This window comes from Phragmites australis, chromosome 1, assembly GCF_958298935.1.
Source record: "Phragmites australis chromosome 1, lpPhrAust1.1, whole genome shotgun sequence".
Classification (NCBI taxonomy): Eukaryota; Viridiplantae; Streptophyta; class Magnoliopsida; order Poales; family Poaceae; genus Phragmites; species Phragmites australis.
In genome coordinates, this window is record NC_084921.1 from 56,040,949 (window position 1) to 56,063,832 (window position 22,884).

Sequence of the window (22,884 nt, forward strand, 5' to 3'; positions counted from 1 at the left end):
CCTCTGGCCCTGGACATGTTATGTTATGCATGGAGAGCAGGCTCTCACCCATTCTACTCCATGGAAAGCATCTCTCTCTCTCTCTATAGGCATCCAATCCCACATATTCCTTCCACGCAGTATATATATGAACTAGCAGGCTACATATAAATTAAGATAGATAAATGCCATTTCAAGTTTGACCAAATAAATACATATGGATCAACCGATGGCAGCCTATCACATTATTGTTGTACTAATACTTATGGGAACCAATTTAAGTGAAAAAAATAAAAGCAAAAAAAAAAGAGAGCCCACATAAACTTTCTTTTGATTCAAGAGCAAGGAATTGTACTCTCCATACAGACAGAAAAAAAAAAAGGTAGCTAGGTGCTCGCGCGTGTTTCTTGTACCATACTTGTTTGTAGAAGCAATATAATCCTTGTTGGTATGGCATTGCCCTAGCTACACATATTTAATAGCAATGCCCAAAAACACTTGTTTGATTCGTAAAAAAACACTTGACCAGAACAATATATTGAGATATAAGTATTTATGTTGGAGAAGAATTATTTGTGGGAGATTCCTTGCTTGGAAAGCGATGTGTTACCAGTCCTTCCACATAGACATTGTGTACAGCTTACGGGAACTTGTTAGTGGTGAGAAAAGAAAAGCACAAGAGAAAGTTGTAGCAACAGATCTGGTGTTTTGTACTTTCTATAATAATCCCCCCTTATTTTCGTATGCTCTTTTGGTCAATACCAATGCCTTTGCTTGGAACTTTGTTTAATCCTACTCAGATGTTTTGATATCCACTATAATCTCTTCTAAATATGTGCGCAACTTGTATGTATTGATCTTAAAAGACTTGTGTGCCTACGCAATATGTGTGATCTCATGACGTGTTCAGTTTAGAATACAGCTCTGTCCAATCTTGGATTCTTATAAACCAGCAAGCCATGACGTCTGAGATAATGGTATTTAATCAACAAGGTGTTTTTGTCTCATCTAATGCTTAAGCCAGCCTTTTAATTTCCAGCCATGACCAAGAAAGAAAATAATATCCAGGCTCTCCCAAATAAATTTATAGAAAATAAGGCATCGGCAACAGCAAGTAGATCTAGATCATACGTACCAACACCCTACAAATCAACCAATAGTAGATCTACTGGCATAGAATAAATGATGATTAATTCGAATCAAACAGTAGTGAGAAATCAGTAGACGTTTGAGTCTCAAGCCACTTTACTCAGCCTATATTAAGTCACTGCCAATGTATTTAGTACAGACAACGCACTCACCAAATGGGTTGATGTACATAGTTAAAAATTTAGTAGTATTTCAGTATAGCTTCAAGAAAACATGAGCACGCAATTCCTAATGAATTTTAACCCACGGCAGTAACTCGGGTGGTAGAACCATACGGTTTACTTGTTACTAATTCAAGTGGTAGAACCATTAAAGTGAAGAGATTTACTATTAAACAGAATTATTATGAGGCAGATAGGGATCAGGAAGAACCGGTGAAAAGTGACGCCCACCTGCTCATCCAGTAAAGACCAGGGCATTAGTGGAGGAGGAAAAAAAAGTGAGGGTGCCATATTAGTTATTGTTTATCTGGAGAGTGAGGTAGGATGAGATAATTTTATCGTCAGTGTTATGTTTGAAATGAGATGACTGCGTTTCACTATTTTTAGAACAGCTCTGTTCCAAAATTTTAAAAAATATTCTCTAAAGAAAAACCATTCTTTCCTTATTACCCTTCATCTAAACAGCTTAATAAAATAAATCTATTATGTCCTATCCCGTACCAACAACCAAATACTACCTAAATAAACGGTAGAGGATAGCTGGGGTTTAAGCCAGGAGAGAGAGAGAGAGAGAGAAGCATCGTAGCACAGGAGGGAGGAGAGGGTGGTTTCGAGGGTTTTTCATCCACCGATCCAGGTAAACTACAGGGCGATGACACCTCCAGAGATCAAAGTGAAATCGGAAAAAAGAAGAGATTTTTATCCCGTCTTCTGATTTTCTCCTTATTCTGTGGATTGTTCTTGGATCTTCTTGTTTGGTTGGGTTCTTGGTGGGGGGTTACTTGATCTGGTGGGTCTCTTGGAACTCACATGAGCTGAGCCCCTTCCTTCCTTGGGCGCCGTTTGGATTTCGTCGGATTTCTGGTGAGCGGGTTGGGGTTTTGGTTCCCGATTTGGTCTCTGAGCTGCGAGTTTTTGTGTCCTGAGCTTGAATTGCGCAGAGTTTAGATGATTATGACCAGAGTTGTATGGTGTGTCTGGATGGGTGGATTTCAGTTGATATCCAGATCAGGAGTTGTTTTGCAGTCTCTTTCTTATTTGGATTCTTGATTGGTTTCGAAGGGACTCGTGTGGCAAATGCAGCAGGAACTAACCGAATTATGCTCCAAGATTATATCTTTTGGGTAATCTTCACCGTGTTTGGCGAAGCCTCTAAATTCCGCCTGGTCTGTTAAGATTATGCTGTTCTGGACTCTTTTTTTCAGGCTAGCCAAAGTACAATTTTATAATATTCTTAGATGTTTTTGATAGTCTCTCTGATCTGAATCATCTGATTGGAGTTATAATGTATGTTAGTGTTGGGCAAACATTTGTAAGTTTCAGCAAAGACTGTTCTTGCTCTCCCTCAATCAGGATGTTGTTCAGTGTGATTTCCTTTTACCGTGATGTGATTGGGATTTGGTTTTTTCGTCGAGAATTGTCGTACTAGGATACACGCAATATCTGCTTTGGATCTGCAAACTTGCCTTGTTGATTCCTGTGCATTTATCCTTTGTTTTGATCGCCAATTTTTTGTTAATAAGATTCTGGCTTTCCCTCTCTCATTCTTTTCGTTCTAATATAATAATAAATTAGTACCAATTGTCTTTGATCTATTCACAGAAACCGATGAGAAAGATTCCTGCTTAGGTGCTCAATCTTGGATGACTCATTTCGAATGCTCCTTGGAGGTGATCCCCTCTCCTTTAAATCGCGACCATTTCTTGCTATGGCAAGTTCTACCACATCGAACTATCCGGCATCAGGTTATTCTGGTATAAAAGCAAGCCATCTTATCAAATGTTCTTGCTTTGGGAGATTGACGCAAAAATGATCTTGTTCCATTTTAGACTTAGAGAATTCAGTCTTTATTCTAGTGGTGATAGAACGATTCCCATTGTTTGAGTAATCAGTAATGGGTGAATGTTTACTAAATTCGAGTTAATTTGGTGCAGATAAAGATGATCGATGTGGTATTTGGATCCCTTCGCTGTCAATGAATGCCCTCCGTGTAGGTGACGCCAAGATATGGTTGTGCGTAAGAGGTTGGATTATGGATCCCGTGGCCACCAAGTTCCAACTATGCCACGTGTTCCAAACTCAGCTCGGGTACATTTTCGATTCTCCGCTTGTCTTTAACCACAATTTGCCTATTGGATCATTATTAATGATCAATGATAATTCAGGGGAAACGCTCTACAAGAAGAAAGAAAAATGAGATGTACGCCTTTGATTTGCTTGCGACCGTTGCGGGGACATTATTAGCAGATCAGGATAGTTCATCTAATGCTCCTAACATTAATGGAGCAGTGCCTTGTTATGCAAAAAACAGGAAATCAGTTAAAGAAGCACACTTTGATGAGATGTTGCCGCCAAAAAATTTGGCTATGGAGAAAGACCGCTGCAATGTATGTGTAGTGGGTTCTGGTGATGTCCCTGCCTTCCCTAGGCAGGCTAATGCCTGCTTGGAAGAAAACTCGTCGACAAGAAATGAAACTGATTCAGTATTAGAGTCACTAACAGTGAAATCAAATATGTTAGTTAGGGACTCGTTGGTTAGTTGTACAAGATCATGTGAGCTTAGTCGTGATCTTGGCATAATTCCTGAGTATGGAGCTTTTGGAGTTAGTCACCCAGGATCCACAAATTCAGCAGAGGCTGAACAGGGGCAGCAAGCTGAACAGAAAGTGATCAGAAGTCAAGCAGATGGGCATGCCACAGCTCTTTACAGTTTGTTTAACTCTGTGGATCTGGATGGGAGACCTCCTGCTTTGGTTAGCTCTGACAGTAGCTCAGGTGTGCCTTTGTGTAGCCATGACAAGGAACATAAAACCTCTTCCTTCTGTCAGGGTGAAGTGCAGCATACTGCAGCTAGAGATGATGACGAAAATTCTTCCGGGTGCACACATCCAAGCACCACAGGAAATAAGGGTTACAAACCACATTATCTAGGTGATCATAGGATAAGGAAGTTGTTTGCCTCAAAGGTTAGGAAGACAGCTCATAATAAGATACGTGGAGGGATGTCCAACAAAGGTATGCTAATCCCACAGAGTTAATCTTTGTTTCATCTACAATCTTACATGCTCCATAACTGACATAGAGAGAACCATCTTTCTTTTGCTTCTCTGTACCATTGTGGCAACTAGCCAATGTAGGAATCGGACTAATTAAGGGCTATCAATTGTCTTACTCAACTAGGTAGCAGGCTAAACTTCTGCGGGAAAAAGATATCTACCACACATCAAAAGGTGCAAAGGACATTTTTCAAGAGGAAAAAGCTAGCGCAACACCAATTTACAGCATCATTTGCTAAAGGGATGTTATCTGAAGGTATGATATACTGTTAAATCACCTTTACCTGGCATTTTTGAGATCTCCTGTTCTTAAGGATGATCCAGACATCCAGTTCCTACATTGCACCTAGTCGGTGCAACTGAGTCTTCTATATGGCATTGATGACTTCAATCCTTATTTTGGTACACTTCCTAAAATAAAATGTCGCTTGCCATTTCAATCAACGGGACATCATTCTCTATGGAAGGTCAAAATGCATCATGTGGATCTGAGGACTACCATGGTATTTTTGGATAGTGTGTAGTGATATGAATTATTGCTATTAAATCCATGAACATGATGGCTTATCATTTTTTTTCTCTCTTTTCAGTTAAGCTAAGAATCAAGTCATTCAACATCCCAGAATTACTCATTGAGATTCCTGAAAATGCAACGGTTGGTTCATTGAAGGTAAACACTTATGGGCATATACAAGTAATTGATTAGCAATCATGCATTCATTTGTGTAGCCTGATATTCCTTTTGGTGTAGCTGTTGTTAACTTAATATTGTAGTATTATTGATGAAATCTGCAAGACTGCAACAGTTCATTTAACTCAGTGGATTTATCTTTCTGTTCCACTGTTGGTACAAAAATAAAGTAATACATAAATTACATGCGCGAAATGCTGGACTGGACTGCCATGTTAGATTTTTATATTCAAATAATCAAACAATTTATTACTTTGTGTGTGTAATTGGTACCTATTACGGAGCATTTTTCTAGCTGGAACTTTCACCTGTCATTGCAGATAAATATTACCTTCTTGTGAGTGTCCCTTAGTAACATTTTTCAATTTGTCTATAGAGAAGTGTAATGAATGTTGTCACTAGTATAATGGAAGGTGGCCTACATGTTGGTGTTCTTATTCAAGGAAAGAATATTCAAGATGACAACAAGACACTTCGTCAAATTGGGATATGCCGTGCTGAAAAACTAAATAACATAGACTTTACGCTGGAATATGAAGCTGGGCAAGATTCTCCCTCTGGAGTCATCGTACCGGAAGAGATGGATTTCCCCAATGCAGATATTGTGGAACCATTGGCTAGGTAGGTTACCTACAGTACTACTGTTCTGTTATTATGCAGGAGACTTGGTTTTATGTGTAATGATTAGAAAATTGTTGATGCATCTGATAATTTATTTTTCTCGCTGTTGTTTTAGTGTTAGAATTAAAACTAATCTAAGTAGCATGATCTTCACTAATCTCATGAATGCAGCACTTAATTAGTGCGTAATTAGAGTTTAGAACCTGAATTCGGGAAAGCCATCCCCTTCAGTTGATGTAGTCAGCTTGATCTCAGTCCGGGGAAGTCCCCGGCAGCGTGGATCGGTCTTTAGATCAGCAAGGGTGCCCCCAGTTTAATTTGGATGGTGTTCTGTTGCGGGCAGCTGCTAATCCACGTGCTAATGATGTTATTAGTCATGGTGGCAGGGCTGCCCCCTCTTTTTTTTTTCTCAAACCCGCAATAGAATTGCGTGTCATTATATTAAGAGAAAGAGCCGTCCGATTACAAAGCCGTACCTACGGCCGGGTTAGTTTTTGTTACATGCGCGCCATAGAATTATGCATATGACCACAAACGAAACTCTCATGCTAACAAGGAGTGCAACCCCAACGCCCCCCTGCACACTAAAGCTTGGCCTCCTCATTGATCTCTCGTAGGAGCCTCCGCACCCCAGATTGTATGCCATCAAATAAAAAACTGATCCGAGACCTAACATTTTTCCATTTAGCCCCCAATTAAAAGCACATTAGTTAATTAACCCTTAATTACTTCTTAACTTTGTAATTAGTCATGCAACACTTTAAAATTATGGGTTAACTTAGCCAAATATCACATATGTGTCTAAGATTCTCCCACTTGATCGAATGGCTAACATCACTATTCCACACTTGGCGAAAGCACCATATCAAGGTAATGTAGTTACAACGATTGTCTTATTATCACTGAAATCCCCATTATCTATAATATAATACTCCATCTCGATATGGATCATTATTTCTGGTATTTGAGAGTTTGTATATGCACGCAGTCATACCCGCTTCTTATGGTCCTCACTATAGTTTGCCTTTAATTAATCATCATGTACACTTAGTAAGAGAAAGAACAAACTTCTTTATTCCCATTATCATTATTATTACCCTAAAATTATAGGCTTTCCATTAGACCCACGCCGGCAATTTGTTGAAAGAGATTTGGTGGCAAGCCTTTAATAAGGGGATCGACAAGCATAGACTTAGTACTTATATGTTGAATGTCAATTGTTTGATCCTGGATTCTATCTTTCACAACATGGTATTTAATGTCAATGTGTTTGACAACACCACTTGACTTGTTGTTACTCGAAAGAAAAACTACAGCTTTGTTATCGCAGTATAATGTTAGTGGTTTAGAAATGTTGTATACCACTCTAAGTCATGGGATAAAATTCTTAAGCCAAACAATTTGCCTAGTAGCCTCATAACATGCCACAAATACATTGTTGAAGCTACAGTAAGGGATTGACAAACTCTTCCATGATATGCCTCTCTCTGCAAGTGTAAAAATATATCCCGATGTGGATTTCTTAATATCCATACATCCTGCAAAATCAATATCATAGGGCTTTTTTGGTAGCATATGGTTCAAGTTTTTGGTAGCTTCTATATATAAACATATGGTTCTTAGTCCCTTGTAAATAGCATAGGGCTTTTTTGGTAGCTTTCTAATGATCTAAGCCTGGATTAGACTGGTATTTACCAAGCATCCCAATCATGAATGCTAATTTCTAAATCAGCGTGTGTGCATACTTGAGCATATATAATGCTTCCAAAAGCCGAGGCATAAGAAATTGTTTCCATTTGATCAGCTTCTAATTGATTTCCTGAACATTGGACCTAACCTTTTTCCATTTAGCCCCCCAATCAAAGGCTTGTCGGTTAATTAACCCTTAATTACTGTTTAAGTTCGTAATTAGTCATGCGGCACTTTAGAATTATGGGTTAACTCAGCCAAAGATCACGTATGAGCCTAGCATATAGTAGTAGTATTATAGTAAGTGTTGAAACTAGGCATCCATAGTCCATATATTTCTGTTGTTTGTACTACAAATTCTGGAGCGTTACCAAGCCTGTAGATCATCTAAGGACTTGAATATTCCATGATTTCCAGGATGAAGTGTGAAGAGCCTTTTCCTGAAACTAATTTCGGTGATGACAACCAGCAGCCTATGCATGCTTATCCAAACTGCTCTCTCACTGGTCCTGGTTCTGTTCATCGTCCTGTTGACATGGGCTCACAAGATACATCAGCAAGCTCCCAAGCCATCATCCCCACTGCACCTGCAGACTTTGGTTCTCTAGCCATTGCGCCTCTTTGTAAGTCAAAGCGATCTGATATTGGGCAAAGACGCATAAGGAGGCCCTTCTCTGTTGCTGAGGTGGAGGCGCTGGTGGAAGCCGTCGAACAGCTTGGGACTGGAAGGTCTGTGTCTAGTGATTTTCTTGTAGTTCATTGCAGATCACATGTTGACTCGTGGGCCTCTTGATCTTGTTTTCAGGTGGAGAGATGTTAAAATGCGTGCATTTGACAATGCTGATCACAGGACCTATGTTGACCTTAAGGTCATTTTCTTAAACATATATCGGCTTTGTGTGCAATTCATTTTGAGCTGTCAATTGAAAAATCAACAAAACCAGCCGTTGCAACATTTCTTTTTTCTATTCCATTTCAATGCTCTGTTGGTTATGTAATGCTTCGCCATAGCTACCTTTCATTTCTTTCTTTGAATTAATATGGTTTGGATTTCACACCTGCGACTTCAATGAATGACATGAAATCTGTGGTTTTCTAACATATGGAATATTGATCTATGAATCAGGACAAGTGGAAGACCCTGGTGCACACTGCAAGTATATCCCCACAACAACGAAGAGGCCAGCCACTTCCGCAAGAACTCCTAGATCGTGTGCTCTCAGCACAGGCCTACTGGTCCCAGCAGCATGCAAGGCTTCAGGACAAGCCTCCCGGCAAGGCTCCTCCTGTTCTTGAGATTTGCCTTGGCTAGAAAGGAAAGCTGATTCTTCTGTAAAAATTGTGCCTAATAGAAACAATGTAGGGGAGGGATGTCCAAAGAAATTAGACTAATTTGTGCGTTATTCCAACTTTTTCATTGTTTGTCCTTTGGTCGCTGTTCAAGCCAGGGGTTCTTTCCTTTGTGGATTAATAAGGGAGAGAACCTTGTTTGGCACTTGTAAATGATGTTAAATACTATTCCCATATTTCAACATGATCAGATGCCCACAAGTCACAACAAAAACCTTCAACATGTGCATGTCATCTTACGAACTCTTGCTGGCAGATACAAGGTACAGATAATATTGACATAAGAGCAGGTATGGCCATGCAGTATGTTACAGCATTGAGTGTCGATTGCTGAGCAGATGTGACCTTGATCTCCAAATTGCTATTCCATGTTCAGAACATGGTTGCCAGATATGAATCCCGTTTTCCCCAAGGCTGGACCAAAATGTGATGAAGGGTAATGTAGCGTACCTGTGTAGGTCTTCTTGAATTTGCAGCCTGGTTCAAATTGGTTCCTAAAAAAGGACGAGTTTTTTTAAAATGATTAATATAAGTTTTTTTAGATGGAAAGAAATTCAATAACCATCGACAAAAGCATCGGATCGTGAGCTAGCTCCAAAAGATGAGTTGAAGATGATTAAGATGTAAAAAAAAAGCCCATTTTATTGTCCGCCCACTCGATCTGGCCCATTATCCACTCCAAGGCCTCCAACATTGTCCGCGGCCCATCGCTTCCTTACCAGTTAGTTACTCCGGCTCCGGCTTACCGGGCGACGAGGACTCCGGCTGATCGATACCGTCCGCCGCTGAGCCGGTGGAGCAGGAGATGGTAGAGTATGAAGTTCGTGAGGCCTCTGTCTCGTGCGGCCTCCTCGGTCGCGTACTCCAGCCAAACTCGCAGCCTCGCGCAAATCCTGCTCTCATGCCTCGCCGACGACCGCCTCCGCCGCCTACTCCCGCCCGCCCATGCCCGCGCCGTCGTCTCTGACGGTATCAGCGACCTGTTCCTCACCAACCTGCTCCTACGTGGTTACTCCAAGCTCGGCCTCCTCCATGACGCCCGTCGCCTGTTCGATGGAATGCCCCACCGGAACCTCGTCTCCTGGTCCTCGGCCATCTCCATGTACGCGCAACGCGGCGGCGACGACGAAGCCATTATCCTATTTGCGGCGTTCCGGAAGGCCTCTGACGAGGTGCCCAATGAGTTCTTGCTCGCCGGTGTCCTGCGGGCATGCGCACAGTCCAGGGCAGTTCCTTTCGGTGCGCAGGTGCATGGCATTGCCGTGAAGCTTGGTCTGCCTGTTAATGTCTACGTTGGCACTGCTCTGATCAACCTGTATGCAAAGGTTGGCTCCATGGATGCCGCAATGGGGGTGTTTGATGCCCTCCCTGCAAAGAACCCGGTTACTTGGACAGCGGTGATCACGGGCCACTCTCATATTGGGCAGGGCGGAATTGCCCTGGAGTTGTTTCAGAAGATGGGGGTTGAGGGTGTCCAACCCGACAGGTTTGTGCTAGCAAGTGCTGTCAGTGCCTGCTCTGCGCTCGCTTTTCTAGAGGGAGGCAGGCAAATACATGGTTACGCATACCGAACTGCAGCAGAAATCGATGCTTCAGTGATCAATGTGCTGATAGATCTGTATTGCAAGTGCTCCAGACCGTCAGTGGCTCGGAGGCTTTTTGATCGTGCGGAGAACCATAATCTTGTGTCTTGGACCACCATGATCGCTGGCTATATGCAGAATTCATTTGATGCTGAAGCCATGGCCATGTTCTGGCAGATGAGTCAGGCTGGCTGGCAGCCAGATGTTTTTGCCTGTGCAAGTATCTTGAACTCGTGTGGCTCATTGGAAGCGATATGGCAAGGAAGGCAGATACATGCCCATGCCATAAAGGCTGACTTAGAGAGTGACGAATACGTCAAGAATGCTCTCATTGATATGTATGCTAAATGTGGTCATCTGACTGGAGCAAGAGCAGTATTTGATGCCTTGGCAGAAGATGATGTGATTTCTTACAACGCGATGATTGAAGGATATGCAAGGCAAGGTGATCTTACAGAAGCGGTTGATATATTCTGTAATATGAGATATTGCTCCCTAAGGCCAAACCTATTGACCTTTGTTTCACTCCTCGGGGTTTCAGCATCTCAGTCAGCCATTGAATTGAGCAAGCAGATTCATGGTCTCATCATCAAATCAGGAACCTCATTAGACCTATACGTGGGGAGTGCTCTAATCGATGTATACTCTAAGTGTTCCCTTGTGGATGATGCCAGAGCTGTATTCAGTTTGATGCACAACAGGGACATGGTCATCTGGAATGCTATGATTTTTTGCTATGCGCAGAATGAGCAAGGTGAAGAGGCTGCAAAACTCTTCAACCAGCTTCGTGTCTCTAGGAAAACACCTAATGAGTATACATTTGTAGCACTAGTAACTGTGGCAAGTAACCTGGCAAGCATGTTCCATGGCCAGCAGTTTCATGCCCAGATCGTCAAAGCAGGTGTGGATATTAAGCCTCATGTTTCAAATGCCCTTATAGACATGTATGCAAAGTGTGGGTTCATCAAAGAAGGCTGGTTGTTGTTTGAGTCAACATGTGCGAAGGATGTCATTTGTTGGAACTCCATGATTTCGACATATGCACAGCACGGTTATGCTGCAGAAGCACTTCGAATTTTCCAGCTGATGAGAGAGGCTGGAGTAGAACCAAACTATGTGACTTTTGTTGGTTTATTATCAGCATGTGCTCACGCAGGCCTTGTCGATGAAGGTTTACGCCATTTCAACTCAATGAAAATGAAGTATGGTATTGAACCAGGCATTGAGCATTATGCTTCTGTGGTCAATCTTTTTGGTCGTTCAGGGAAACTGCATGCTGCTAAGGAATTTATTGAAAGGATGCCAATCAAACCGGCAGCGGCTGTTTGGAGGAGCTTGCTGAGTGCTTGCCATCTGTTTGGTAATGTTGAAATTGGGAAATATGCCGCAGAAAAGGCACTCTTGGTAGATCCATCAGACAGTGGCCCTTATGTTTTACTGTCAAATATTTATGCCTCTAAAGGACTGTGGGCTGATGTGCAGAAGCTCAGACTGGGGATGGATGATGCTGGCACAGTGAAGGAACCGGGTTATAGTTGGATTGAGGTGATGAAGGAGGTCCATACGTTCATTGCAAGAGGGAGGGAGCACCCACAGGCAGAATTGATATATTCAGTACTGGATGAGCTGACGAGTCTACTAAAAGATTCTGGCTATCTCCCTGATATTTCTGAACTTGCCTTGCTTGGTGAGGATTGTTAATGCTACTTGCTCAGTGGTCGGTAGTTACTTTCAGTGTATAAACACATGGCCTGAGTGGAGTATTTTAATTCAGTATCAAAATTATTGATTCTGGGATGACGAGACAATGATACAGTAGTTGGAGAATGTTGCTGTAACTTACAACTGCCCGATCCAACAATTCTGACTGGTCCCTACTTATTGGCGAAGACAGGTGTTGAGGTGGATGATCAAATCACAAGAGAAACAATCCGAGTATGCCTGATCTGTAACTGCATGAAACAGTTGTCTGTGACATTGAAGCTTCACTGACGCATACATAGACAGTGGAGTGGGCTACTCTTGAGGTAACAGCATCAGAGTTTTATAGATAAGTTAATAATGTTAAACTATGTCCTTGGCCAATATGAAGCCATTGTTTGATATTAAACTATTTCATTGGAAAAGCAATTCTGATTAACTTCACTGTTGTATTCTCCTCACTAACTGGTTCCTGAAAAAGAAAATGCTTAGTAGAACTGCTTACTATTCATGTTTATCTGCCAAACAGTTTTCACCCTTGGCTTCTGGTTGCATCACGAGACAACACACGAAGCTTGTGCTTTTCTTATCTAAAGAACTAGGCGTGGAAATTATGTACCATGGCCTTGGTCATGCTTTCCTACATCAGATGCTGTGGACTGCTGATAGAAGTCTGTTTCCCATCAGTTACTACAGCGGATAGTAATCTACCACGACGAATCCCAAGACATAAATAAGGGTGCCTACCACGACGAATCCCAAGACATAAATAAGAGTGCCTAAATGTTCTCTATGGAATGTCAAAATTCATTATATTAGTCTGTCATGATATTGTGTATAAGTAGATAATTATTTGAATATTGCGTATTTATAGATGGGATAATTACTTGATTCATGGTCTCTTTCCTCTTTTCAGTTAATCCAAGCGTCAAGTCATTCAACATCCAAAAAATATTCAGTAAGACCCCAGAAATGCAGTGGTTGCTTCATTGAAGGTACACAATATGGGTCATCTGGAGTTTGATTAGTGGATGGTACATCAATTTGTGCAGGCTGACATTCAATGTTCTGTGGCACGTAGCTACTTCCTTTTTTCCTGTTATTGTGGACTGGTATGGATTTCAAATATGCTCTATGAATTACCATATCTGCGATTTTCTGAAAAATTGTGACATATTGACTGATGAACCAGGACAAGTGAAAGAACCTGGTGCTACACTGCTAGTATGTCCCCACAACAAAGAAGTTTTGGAAGAATTCCCCGACCGTCTATGTGCTCCCAGCAGCAGGCGAAACTCCAGGACAGCGTCCCAGCAGCTCAAACTCCCGTTGTAGGGAAGAGGGATGTCAAAGGATTCTGGCTAACCTGTTTATATTCCATTCGTCTTCTAGACTATATTTGGCCCTTGTGTTCAGCTCACACTTTGCATATTTCAACATGATCGATGCTTATAGACCTGTCTATTTCAATATTACACTTCCTGCACATCTGTTGCTGCACAGTGTTAGGTGCAGTAGTAAGGCGATTTGCAACTTCTCGAGCATCATACTAGTTTAGCTAAGTTTACCTTTCCGTATTTGATTTACAACAAATCTTCAAACCTTGTGTTTTGACAAATTTGTAAACCATGTCAACATGTAAAATTACATGCAAAATTTAGGCGAACACCTCAAAGGCAGTTTTGAAAGCAGTTTACAGCCCGATAACTTGGACACACTGCAAGAACTAGCAGACATACATCTTACAGCCAGCCTTACTGATGCGACAACAGTTAAGAACCTTACAATACCATGGTTATTAAGAAGATTAGGTAATACAAACAGTGAAACCGAGAGGTTCCGGTGAGAAATGAAAAGCAACAGAGGATTGATCAGAAGATAATTTTTTTTATACCTGATCAACGCAACATGAAGATGCTTAAATTTTTAATGTACAGATCTCCACGACCCATTGCTGTTCGATCGAGACTCGAGAGAACAAGAAGGCGCGGAATAATGAAGTCATGATGAAGAATGAGGAGCCCTCCAAGATGGATCTCCCTGTGTCTATTCAAGTGTACAGCCCACTGCTTGCTAGTCACTTTGCCCAGCCGAGAATTTGCTACATCAGAGCCATCTGTCAACTTTAGCGGCGTTCCTACAATGACCATATTAAACTGTGATGTAGCTTATTGCATCGGGTAGTGCAGTTATCACTACAAATATTGAATGGCTGCGCACGGGCACAAAATAAAACATTCACCGATGATGTAAAATTGTCATGCACAACACCTAGCTAGCCTGGTAAAGGCATTTTAAGAGGGAACAATTGCTATTCTGGCTGGCAAACAAAGCCAATAGTGCTAGAAAGCAGAAATCAAACAGTAGCTGTTCAATTCAAGTAGTTTCATTTCAACAAGTCTATGTGCTGCGTTCGCAGCCTGTGAATGAATATCCGTATTGACTTATTTATCATTGAATACTGCTTTACTTTTTCTAAGAAATAAACAACAATAACCAGCTAGATATATGCTGGGAGGGTGATAGGATCTACTTACAAGAATTCGTGGGGAGCGACGCACGCTAGATAGCATGGTACCAGGAGATGTTGCTGATCGGGAAGGTAGTCCTTTCTTAGTAGGAATTTCCTTATTCCTAGCTCCACTTCGAGTATGACTTTGACTGGTGTTATTTTCACTTCTTGAATCAACTGATAAGGCTGACGGTGATGAAGATGTTATGGATGACGTGCCCAGGCAAAATGAGTTAGCCGGAAGGACCCCTGAAGAAAACACAACCTTAAGTCTCGATAGATAGTACAATAAAGGGTTATTGGTACACAATACATTTACAAAACAATTATTACATATTAGTTCGTAAGATTAAAGAAACAATTTGTAATACAACTACCATGAACCATGTTCAGTAAAACTTCTAAACCTGGAACCTCTCTATCATGACTGTAGTTTCGTAATGAAAATAAACAACATGAAGTACCACATATTGTAGCAGCCTGGAACCTCTCTCTCATGATTCTCACAAATTTGAACAGATCGTTATTGCAGTTAAGATCATTCACCAACTCTTTGGAGCCTTCCACAGAGGGAACACACTGGAGTACTGTTACCAAAAAAAAAAAGAACTTCACGAACTATACAAAAATGTAATCATATAATCATCCAGTACAAATATCAGACAATTCAGTTAAGAAATTTGTAACTCACAGTTGTATCTTTCTTTGGTGAGCTTTATGCAAAACGAATACTCCTTGTCAGGACTTTGCATGTCAATTTTGTTGAACACAAATTTCACCCCTTGCAAAAAGCTAATTGTCAGACGCTGTGGCACCAATCTATTATAATTAACCATGTCACTAAACCTTCAATTACCTTCTCCTCCAACAACTTGAAAACCAAGAAATTTATTGTACCACATAACAGCTTCATCTAGGTCCTCTTTCCCTTTTGCATCGCTGTTAGCTTCAAGATCTTCAATAGCTGCCATCAAATCAAGATATATAAGCCATATATATTTCAGATTTTGCATAGCCAAGGAAAATATGCAAACAAAATAATCAAATTCGCATAAACGGTTATACAAGTGTCTACCAATAAAAAAAACTAGATCTATAATTTTAGAAGAATCAGTAGTGACAATATTGGACCTAAGAACTCAACAGAAACCCTTAAACTGGACTTTGTATTTTTTTAAGCCGAATAAAACGATTCTAATTACGTATTTGGATTAGATACCATGCAACATTTAGGTAAATACAGCACACAGGTGCTTCATTAACAAATGAAACCATAAAAAATGCTGAAACAACATATAAACTGCTAAATAATAGTTAAATATTCCAGCAGAATGTCATGAAAACAGAATGCTATAAATGGTGCCTCCTTCACTTTAAAATCTAGAACCATGAATTACCTTCAAGCTGATTTGATATGATATCCGCATATTTATCTCTCCTAGCCGTCTGATCCATGACCAAGCTTCTGAGCTGCTCATTTGTGGCAGTGGTGTTCGAAATTGACTCACTGATGAGCTTATATTTTGACTTTTTGCTTCTTTGGACTGCAGAAAAAGATTAAGTAATTTCAGATCTTCCTTAAGTTGAAATGGATAATAAGACGAGGAGGCTAGTATGAGACCAGGCAGTAAGAAGAAATGAAACAATTAGTAAATGCAGCATACCATTAGTATGGAACAAGCAGTAACAAGAAAATAAAGAATTAGCAAATGCAGATATAACAAAAGCCAAAATTAGACAAAGATACATTTCACTACTACATAATCAACATGCTACCCCGATTCGCAGAGCACATGGGATTGAGGAAATGCTTGAACTCACTGGAGAGAGCTTCTGCAAGATCTGCTTCAAATTTCCGGAGCTGATCTTTTTGTCCGATGAGTTTTTCTGTCATTCCAAAATACATAGATGAGTAGAATTAATTCCTCACCTTTGTGCTTACACAAATAAATATACCAGTCACAATTGTAACGCAAAATGAGTTTGGGCAGAATGAGTTTCCCGATTGAATACTCGGATCTCAATACAAGGCCACACACATTAGGCGGTTTGGGCAGAATGAGTTTCCCGATTGAACTGTGGAGTGAATATTTATAGGGAGATTCGGAATCGGGTAATAATTGTTTTCCTAATAAAACTCAGAGAACATAAAACCTAACCAAACCATAACCCGCAAAGATTGGGACTGAAGGCAGACAGCACAAAAAAATAGGAGAGGAAAAAGGCGAGAGATGCCTCGGTGGGAGACGGCTTGGTCGGCGATGGCGCGGGCCGAGAGGAGGGCGGCGCTGAAGGCGGAGGAGGCGGCGCGCTCCCGACCGTTGCAGATCCGGCGCTGGATCGCCGCACGTTGCTCCAGCATCGTCCGGCGCAGGTGGAGGGATCCCTCCATCTCCATGGGTTGGTTGGTGGAGGAGAATGGGGAAGCGGCCTCCGTGAGTGCAGTTCAAATTTTGGCTTCCTTCCTTCCCCGGATTCCTTTTTATTCCTATTTCTTTATTCTTTGTTTTAGTGGAAGCGGCGGTGTTTGGAGTCTTGGGCTGGCCTTCATTTCCATTTTTTAGGCCCATCCATATTGCGATTCTCAACTCTCTCTCTCTCTCTCTCTCAAATGGATCGATCATGCCAGCGTTTCAAAATTCGACGTTACCGTTCCGAACCGATTTTGAAATATAAACAGTTATCAAATTTAAATTCATAAAATTCAAATCAGATTTAAAAAAAAAATCCATAAAAAACTATCTGTGAAAATAAATTTCAAAAAATGACGTTTACATCAAGAAATATGTGCTCAAGTATTGTAACATTGGAAAAGGGAAAAAAACAAAAAGACCGAAACGGACCAAATATACGATGCAAACAGTCGTCTCGACTCAACTCAATGGGATAAGACTTCCTGACTTATCTCCTTCGGCCATAGCAAAAAACCCGTGTTCATCCGCCAGATCCGCCGTGTAGCCAAGGCAATTCGGATGAGAAAGGTCAGAATCGGTCGAGAGAAGGCAGTAACTGAGCGCATCACGGGGAAGTTCGCGCATCTGGCAACCGAGCGTATCGCAACGGTAAATGAGGCTGTGCGAGCGGTAAGTCGCTAAATCCGCGCTATTTCTTATTTAAATAGGTCAGTTACCGCTAGTAGGAGCTCTCCAGGGCGGTTCGGCATTGATGCGGTCAATTTATTGTGCGATTTGCTCGGTTATCGGCCGGATGCGGATGGTTTTAAACTATGTGCGCTTGTTTGGTATGTGTTATGCTTGGTTATGGTTAGTTCAAAGTGGTTAGTGTCGGTTAGGGTTTGTTTTTGGTTGTTAGGGTTGGTTAGTGTCCGATAGCGTTGATTAGCGCCTAGTACTTAGTTTGGCTCAATGTTTACTCGCTGTTGGAATTTGTGAAGTGCTAATAGAATGATATATGTTGTTGTGGAGTAATCGATAGCGGATAGAGATGTGGTGTGGCAGCACGGGGACAATGTGGCCCCGGGGTTTAGGTGCAGTTACTGCAATAAGGAAAAGAAATATGGTGGTGCCACAAGGTTGAAAGAATATTTGGCAGAGCGCATATCGAATGTTATATATTGTGATAGGGTGCCTCCAGATATGCGTGATTACTTCAGACATCAGGTGGATAGGGTAAGAAATAAGAGTAAGGGAAGGTCTGAAGAGAGGTTTCGTAGGCAAGAGTCAACAAGAGTTCAGGTAGATTTGACAAGCGATAATGAGAAGATAGAAGAGGAATAGGTGCAGTGTGCTATGGCTCAGTCTAGGGATGAGAAAGAGTTAAGGTGAGTCCTACGAGTATGGAGGTGGTAATGGAAGTGCTAGAAGATGCTTAAGAGAGCATCTTCAACTAGGGAGCCACTGAAAGTGCATCTAGGCCCCCTAAGTGGGTTTTGGCTTATTGATGACAAAACGATTAAAGAACTAACATGCTTACCGAGTATTGAACAGGTATAAACATTAGTTGTGAAGGTAAATGACGTTTGACGCCCGCCGAAACAAATGAAGAATCAACGAAGGGTACAAGATAGGGTTTACATTCATTTTACTTTTGAAATTGAGTCTAGGATAGACATTTTTTTAGATGGATGGATTTGATTGCTTGATTAGTGTCTCAACGCTCAAGAGATCCTTTAGAACCACCCAGTTGAGAGACACATTCACTCACGGACACAAAACTCTTTCTGAAAAATCTTCAGAGTCCGGAGTCTCCGGTGTTCACCGGATACTCCGGTACTCAGCGTTCAGCCGGAGTCTCCGAGATAGCCTCCGGCAGAGAGTCTCGGTTACAATTTATTCTTTTTAAGAAAAAGACCGGAGTCTCCGGTGTTCACCGGATACTCCGGTAAAATGTTTAGTGTGCAGTCGGAGTCTCCGAGGTAGACTCCGGCAGAGGCTTTCGGTTAGCATTTAATCTTTTTGATAAAAGAAAATAAAGACCGGAGTCTCCGGTGTTCATCGGATACTCCGGTACCTGGAGATGCCGGAGGATGAAAGTGCCTAGAGGGGGGGTGAATAGGCTTTTCTGAAAATTAAAACTAAAAACAGCGGATTAAACTGCCGGATATTCCGGTGAAGTCCGGATACTCCGGTATGGTCCGGAGTATCTGGTCTAGTCCGGAGTCTCCGGCCTGACAGGAATTTTCAGAATAAATTTGAACTAAAGGCCACAGCTAGATTCTAAGAGTTGCACTAGGTCAAGTAGATATTACTAAGCTAGAATAACAATTAAAACTAGCAAGATTGATACTATAGCAATTTAAATGACAAATTACCAAATACACACGATAAAGTAAGTTTCGCAAGTAGGAACACGAGAATATATCTCGGAGTTCGGCCACCTCACAAAGAAGTGCCTACGTCTCCGTTGAGGAGCTCACAAAGAGCCGGGTCTTCTCCAACCCTATCCTCTTCTAGCGACCACAAAGATCAAGCTAGAAATTCTTACTCAATATGAAGATGCTTACAAACTTTCCGAGGCACACCACAAGTTTTGGGTGCTCTTCGGGCGACTCCTTTCCTTCTAGAAACCCAAAGCTTCAAAGGAGATGATCGCAGAAAATGCTCGATGAAGAAATCAATGCTCAAGTTGCTTGAACCCTCTCCAAACACACACTCTCAAATTTTTGCAAATTTGGCTCTAGAGATGATTGGAGGGGCTTTGAATGCTCTTAAAGTGCTCAAGAGGTCTCAAGGAAACCAGCCACAGCAAGCTCTAAATGCTATGGAGAGAGGGGGCATTTATAGCCCTCTCTCACAGACTAGCCGTTACTGTTTTTGTCAGAGCTTATCGGAGTATCCGGTGTACACCGGAGTCTCCGGTCCTAATTCCAAAAACGGCGTCAGAACGGTCACAAACGTGTCAGAACTAGCCGTTACAGTTCTGTTTAATTACCGGAGTCTCCGGTGAACACCGGAGTCTCCGGTCCTGACAGATTTTCCAAAACAGACTAAGTCCGGAGACTAGCCGGATCCTCCGGCATCTCCAGGTACCGGAGTATCCGGTGAACACCGGAGACTCCGGTCTTTACTTCTTTTTATCAAAAAGATTAAAAGCTAACCGAGAGCCTCTGCCGGAGTCTACCTCGGAGACTCCGACTGCACACTAAACATCTTACCGGAGTATCCGGTGAATACCGGAGACTCCGGTCTTTTTCTTGAAAAGATTAAACCGTAACCGAGACTCTCTGCCGGAGGCTAACTCGGAGACTCCGGCTGAACGCTGAGTACCGGAGTATTCGGTGAACACCGGAGACTCCGGACTCTGAAGATTTTCAGAAAGAGTTTCGTGTCCGTGAGTGAATGTGTCTCTCAATTGGGTGATTCTAAAGGATCTCTTGAGCATTGAGACACTAATCAAGCAAATGAATCCATCCATCTAGGAGAAAATCTATCCTAGACTCAATTTCAAAAGGTAAAAAGAATTTAAGCCCTATCTTGTATCCTTCGTTGATTCTTCAATTGTTTCGACGGGCGTCAAACGTCATTTACCTTCACAACTAATGCTCATACCTGTTCAATACTCACAAAGCATGTTAGTTCTTTAATCGTTTTGTCATCAATAAGCCAAAACCCACTTAGGGGGCCTAGATGCACTTTCAGAGGATCCGACTAGTCTCCGGACTTAGTCTTTTTGGAAAATCTATCAGAACCGGAGACTCCGGTGTTCACCGGAGACTCCAGTAATTAAACAGAACTGTAACGGCTAGTTCTGACACGTTCGTGACCGTTCTGACGCCATTTTTGGAATTAGGACCGGAGACTCCGGTGTACACCGGATACTCCGGTAAGCTCTGACAAAAACAGTAACGGCTAGTCTGTGAGAGTGTGCTATAAATGCCCCCTCTCTCCATAGCATTTAGAGCTTGCTGTGGCTGGTATTCTTGAGACCTCTTGAGCACTTTAAGAGCATTCAAAGCCCCTCCGATCATCTCTAGAGCAAAGTTTGCACAAATTTGAGAGTGTGTGTTTGGAGAGGGTTCAAGCCACTTGAGCATTGAGTTCTTCATCGAGCATCTACTGCGATCATCTCTCTTGAAGCTTTGGGCTTCTAGAAGGAAAGGAGTCGCCCGAAGAGCACCCAAAACTTGTGGTGTGCCTCGGGAAGTTTGTAAGCATCTTCATATTGAGTAAGAATTTCTAGCTTGATCTTGGTGGTCGCTAGAAGAGGATAGGGTTGGAGAAGACTCGGCTCTTTGTGAGCTCCTCAACGGAGACGTAGGCACTTCTTTGTGAGGTGGCCGAACTCCGGGATATATTCACGTGTTCTTATTTGCAAAATTTACTTTATCGTGTGAATTTGGTAATTTGTCATTTAAATTGCTATAGTGACAATCTTGCTAGTATTAAGTGTTATTCTAGCCTTGTAATATCTAGTTGACCTAGTGTAATTCGTAGACTCTAGCTGTTGTCTTTAGTTCACATTTATTCTGAAATTTCCTGTCAGGCCGGAGACTCCGGACTAGACCGGATACTCCGGACCATACCGGAGTATCCGGACTTCACCGGAATATCCGGCAGTTTAATCCGCTGTTTTAAGTTTTAATTTTCAGAAAAGCCTATTCACCCCCCCCCCCCCTCTAGGCACTTTCAGCCACCACCAAGTGTCAGGGATTACAATGTTGCTATAACGAAAGTCCCTGTGCAGCAGAAGATTGACATCGGGTTATGGAGTGTGAACGGAAAGAATGCAAAGGCAGTTGTTTGTTTGATATGGTTCAAATTATTTCACACTTCGAATATTCCTAGTAGAAGGGTGGATGACTCATTTTTTGTGGCTACAGTGAAAGAAACATAGAAATAGGGTGAGTGATAAAGTTTGTAATAAATTTTATTGTTGTCATATTTCTTTCTTTTTGACTTATGACCATCTGTTGTATAACAGGAGAGGGTGTCACATCTCTAACTGACCAGGTTATAGATGATAACTAACTAGACGAGAATGAGAGTGCATTGAAGAAGATATTTGACAAGTGAAAGTTAGAATAGCCAGACCATGGTGTGACCATCACGTGTGATTCTTGAACTGGACCGACGCACATGAGTATTATTAATTTCCTTTTATATTACAATGGTCGTATGTTTTTTCACAAGTCCGTAGATGCGACTGGCTACAGCCAAGATGCCAAGTATTTGAATAAGGTACATTGTTGTGCTGCGTTCTTAACTTAGTATTGAAATTGTTGCATATTTATTTGGTTGATTTGTTTATGCATGAGATAAGATCAGTGATCAATGATGTGGGGTCACAAAATATTGTGCAGATCGTGACTGATAATGGGTCCAACAATAAGAAGGCATATCAAATTCTCAGAAGGGAGTATCCTGCTATCGTGTAGCAGCCTTGTGTGGCACATACGATAAATCTAATGTTGAAATCAATTGATGAATTTAGAGATCACGACATTGCCATTCAAAGTGCAAGGTCCATATCACGATGGATGTACAATCATTTGAAGCTCCATGAAATAATGAAGAACGCGATTGGTGGGGAGTTGGTGAGGTGGAATGCCGCAAGATTTGGCACAAACTATCTATTTCTTGAAAGCTTTCTATGCCAAAAGGATAGGTTCATGCAATGTATATCGTCTAGTGACCTGCAGCAATCTCGCTACATGGGTTCTAATATTGGGAGATACGTATATGGTTGCCTATCCAGTTTAACATGGCGGGACAACCTTTAAATGGTTATCGATTCCGTTCAGCCATTGTATGCCTTCCTTCGATTGCCGATCAAGACAATATGCCGACATTAAGTGAGGTGCTCCTGAGATACAACATTGTCAAGCAAGAGTACGATTCATTGTATCACAATGATAGGAATAACTTTGAAAAGTACATGGCAATTGTCGATCGCAAAATGTATGATCTAACGAATGAGAACTACTTGAATGCTG

At 41.6% G+C, this 22,884-nt stretch overlaps 3 protein-coding genes across 10 annotated transcripts; 2 read left to right on the forward strand and 1 right to left on the reverse strand.

The window, feature by feature from the left end:
• Nucleotides 1-1,872: 1,872 nt before the first annotated feature.
• On the forward strand, nucleotides 1,873-8,883 carry LOC133929623 (telomere-binding protein 1-like). Of its 6 annotated transcripts, none has more exons than XM_062376433.1 (11): nucleotides 1,873-1,926; nucleotides 2,892-3,043; nucleotides 3,224-3,377; nucleotides 3,455-4,304; nucleotides 4,470-4,601; nucleotides 4,813-4,848; nucleotides 4,936-5,015; nucleotides 5,413-5,657; nucleotides 7,764-8,075; nucleotides 8,152-8,215; nucleotides 8,473-8,883. In XM_062376433.1, the coding sequence occupies exons 3-11, from the start codon at nucleotides 3,297-3,299 to the stop codon at nucleotides 8,656-8,658; spliced, it is 1,986 nt and encodes a 661-aa protein (XP_062232417.1). In that variant the 5' UTR covers nucleotides 1,873-1,926; nucleotides 2,892-3,043; nucleotides 3,224-3,296; the 3' UTR covers nucleotides 8,659-8,883. The 6 variants fall into 6 exon arrangements, with proteins under 6 accessions (XP_062232417.1, XP_062232405.1, XP_062232434.1 ...); XM_062376421.1 differs by having other exon boundaries at nucleotides 2,892-2,959; XM_062376444.1 differs by having other exon boundaries at nucleotides 1,877-2,413.
• A 504-nt stretch (nucleotides 8,884-9,387) lies between these two features.
• Nucleotides 9,388-13,466, forward strand: LOC133929684 (pentatricopeptide repeat-containing protein At4g39530-like). Of its 3 annotated transcripts, XM_062376481.1 has the most exons (3): nucleotides 9,388-12,306; nucleotides 12,897-13,092; nucleotides 13,173-13,466. In XM_062376481.1, exon 1 carries the CDS (start codon nucleotides 9,512-9,514, stop codon nucleotides 11,978-11,980), a length of 2,469 nt encoding a protein of 822 aa, XP_062232465.1. In that variant the 5' UTR covers nucleotides 9,388-9,511; the 3' UTR covers nucleotides 11,981-12,306; nucleotides 12,897-13,092; nucleotides 13,173-13,466. The 3 variants fall into 3 exon arrangements, 2 of the variants coding, with proteins under 2 accessions (XP_062232465.1, XP_062232457.1); XM_062376473.1 differs by having other exon boundaries at nucleotides 12,897-13,466; XR_009911633.1 differs by lacking the exon at nucleotides 9,388-12,306 and adding an exon at nucleotides 12,376-12,719 and having other exon boundaries at nucleotides 12,897-13,466.
• Nucleotides 13,467-13,609: 143 nt separating this feature from the next.
• On the reverse strand, nucleotides 13,610-16,955 carry LOC133929703 (kinetochore protein SPC25 homolog). The gene is made up of 8 exons (XM_062376493.1): nucleotides 16,728-16,955; nucleotides 16,314-16,379; nucleotides 15,890-16,036; nucleotides 15,349-15,456; nucleotides 15,184-15,273; nucleotides 14,957-15,079; nucleotides 14,518-14,741; nucleotides 13,610-14,117 (listed from the first exon to the last, which is right to left on the reverse strand). The coding sequence occupies exons 1-8, from the start codon at nucleotides 16,888-16,890 to the stop codon at nucleotides 14,106-14,108; spliced, it is 933 nt and encodes a 310-aa protein (XP_062232477.1). The 5' UTR covers nucleotides 16,891-16,955; the 3' UTR covers nucleotides 13,610-14,105.
• Nucleotides 16,956-22,884: the final 5,929 nt, after the last annotated feature.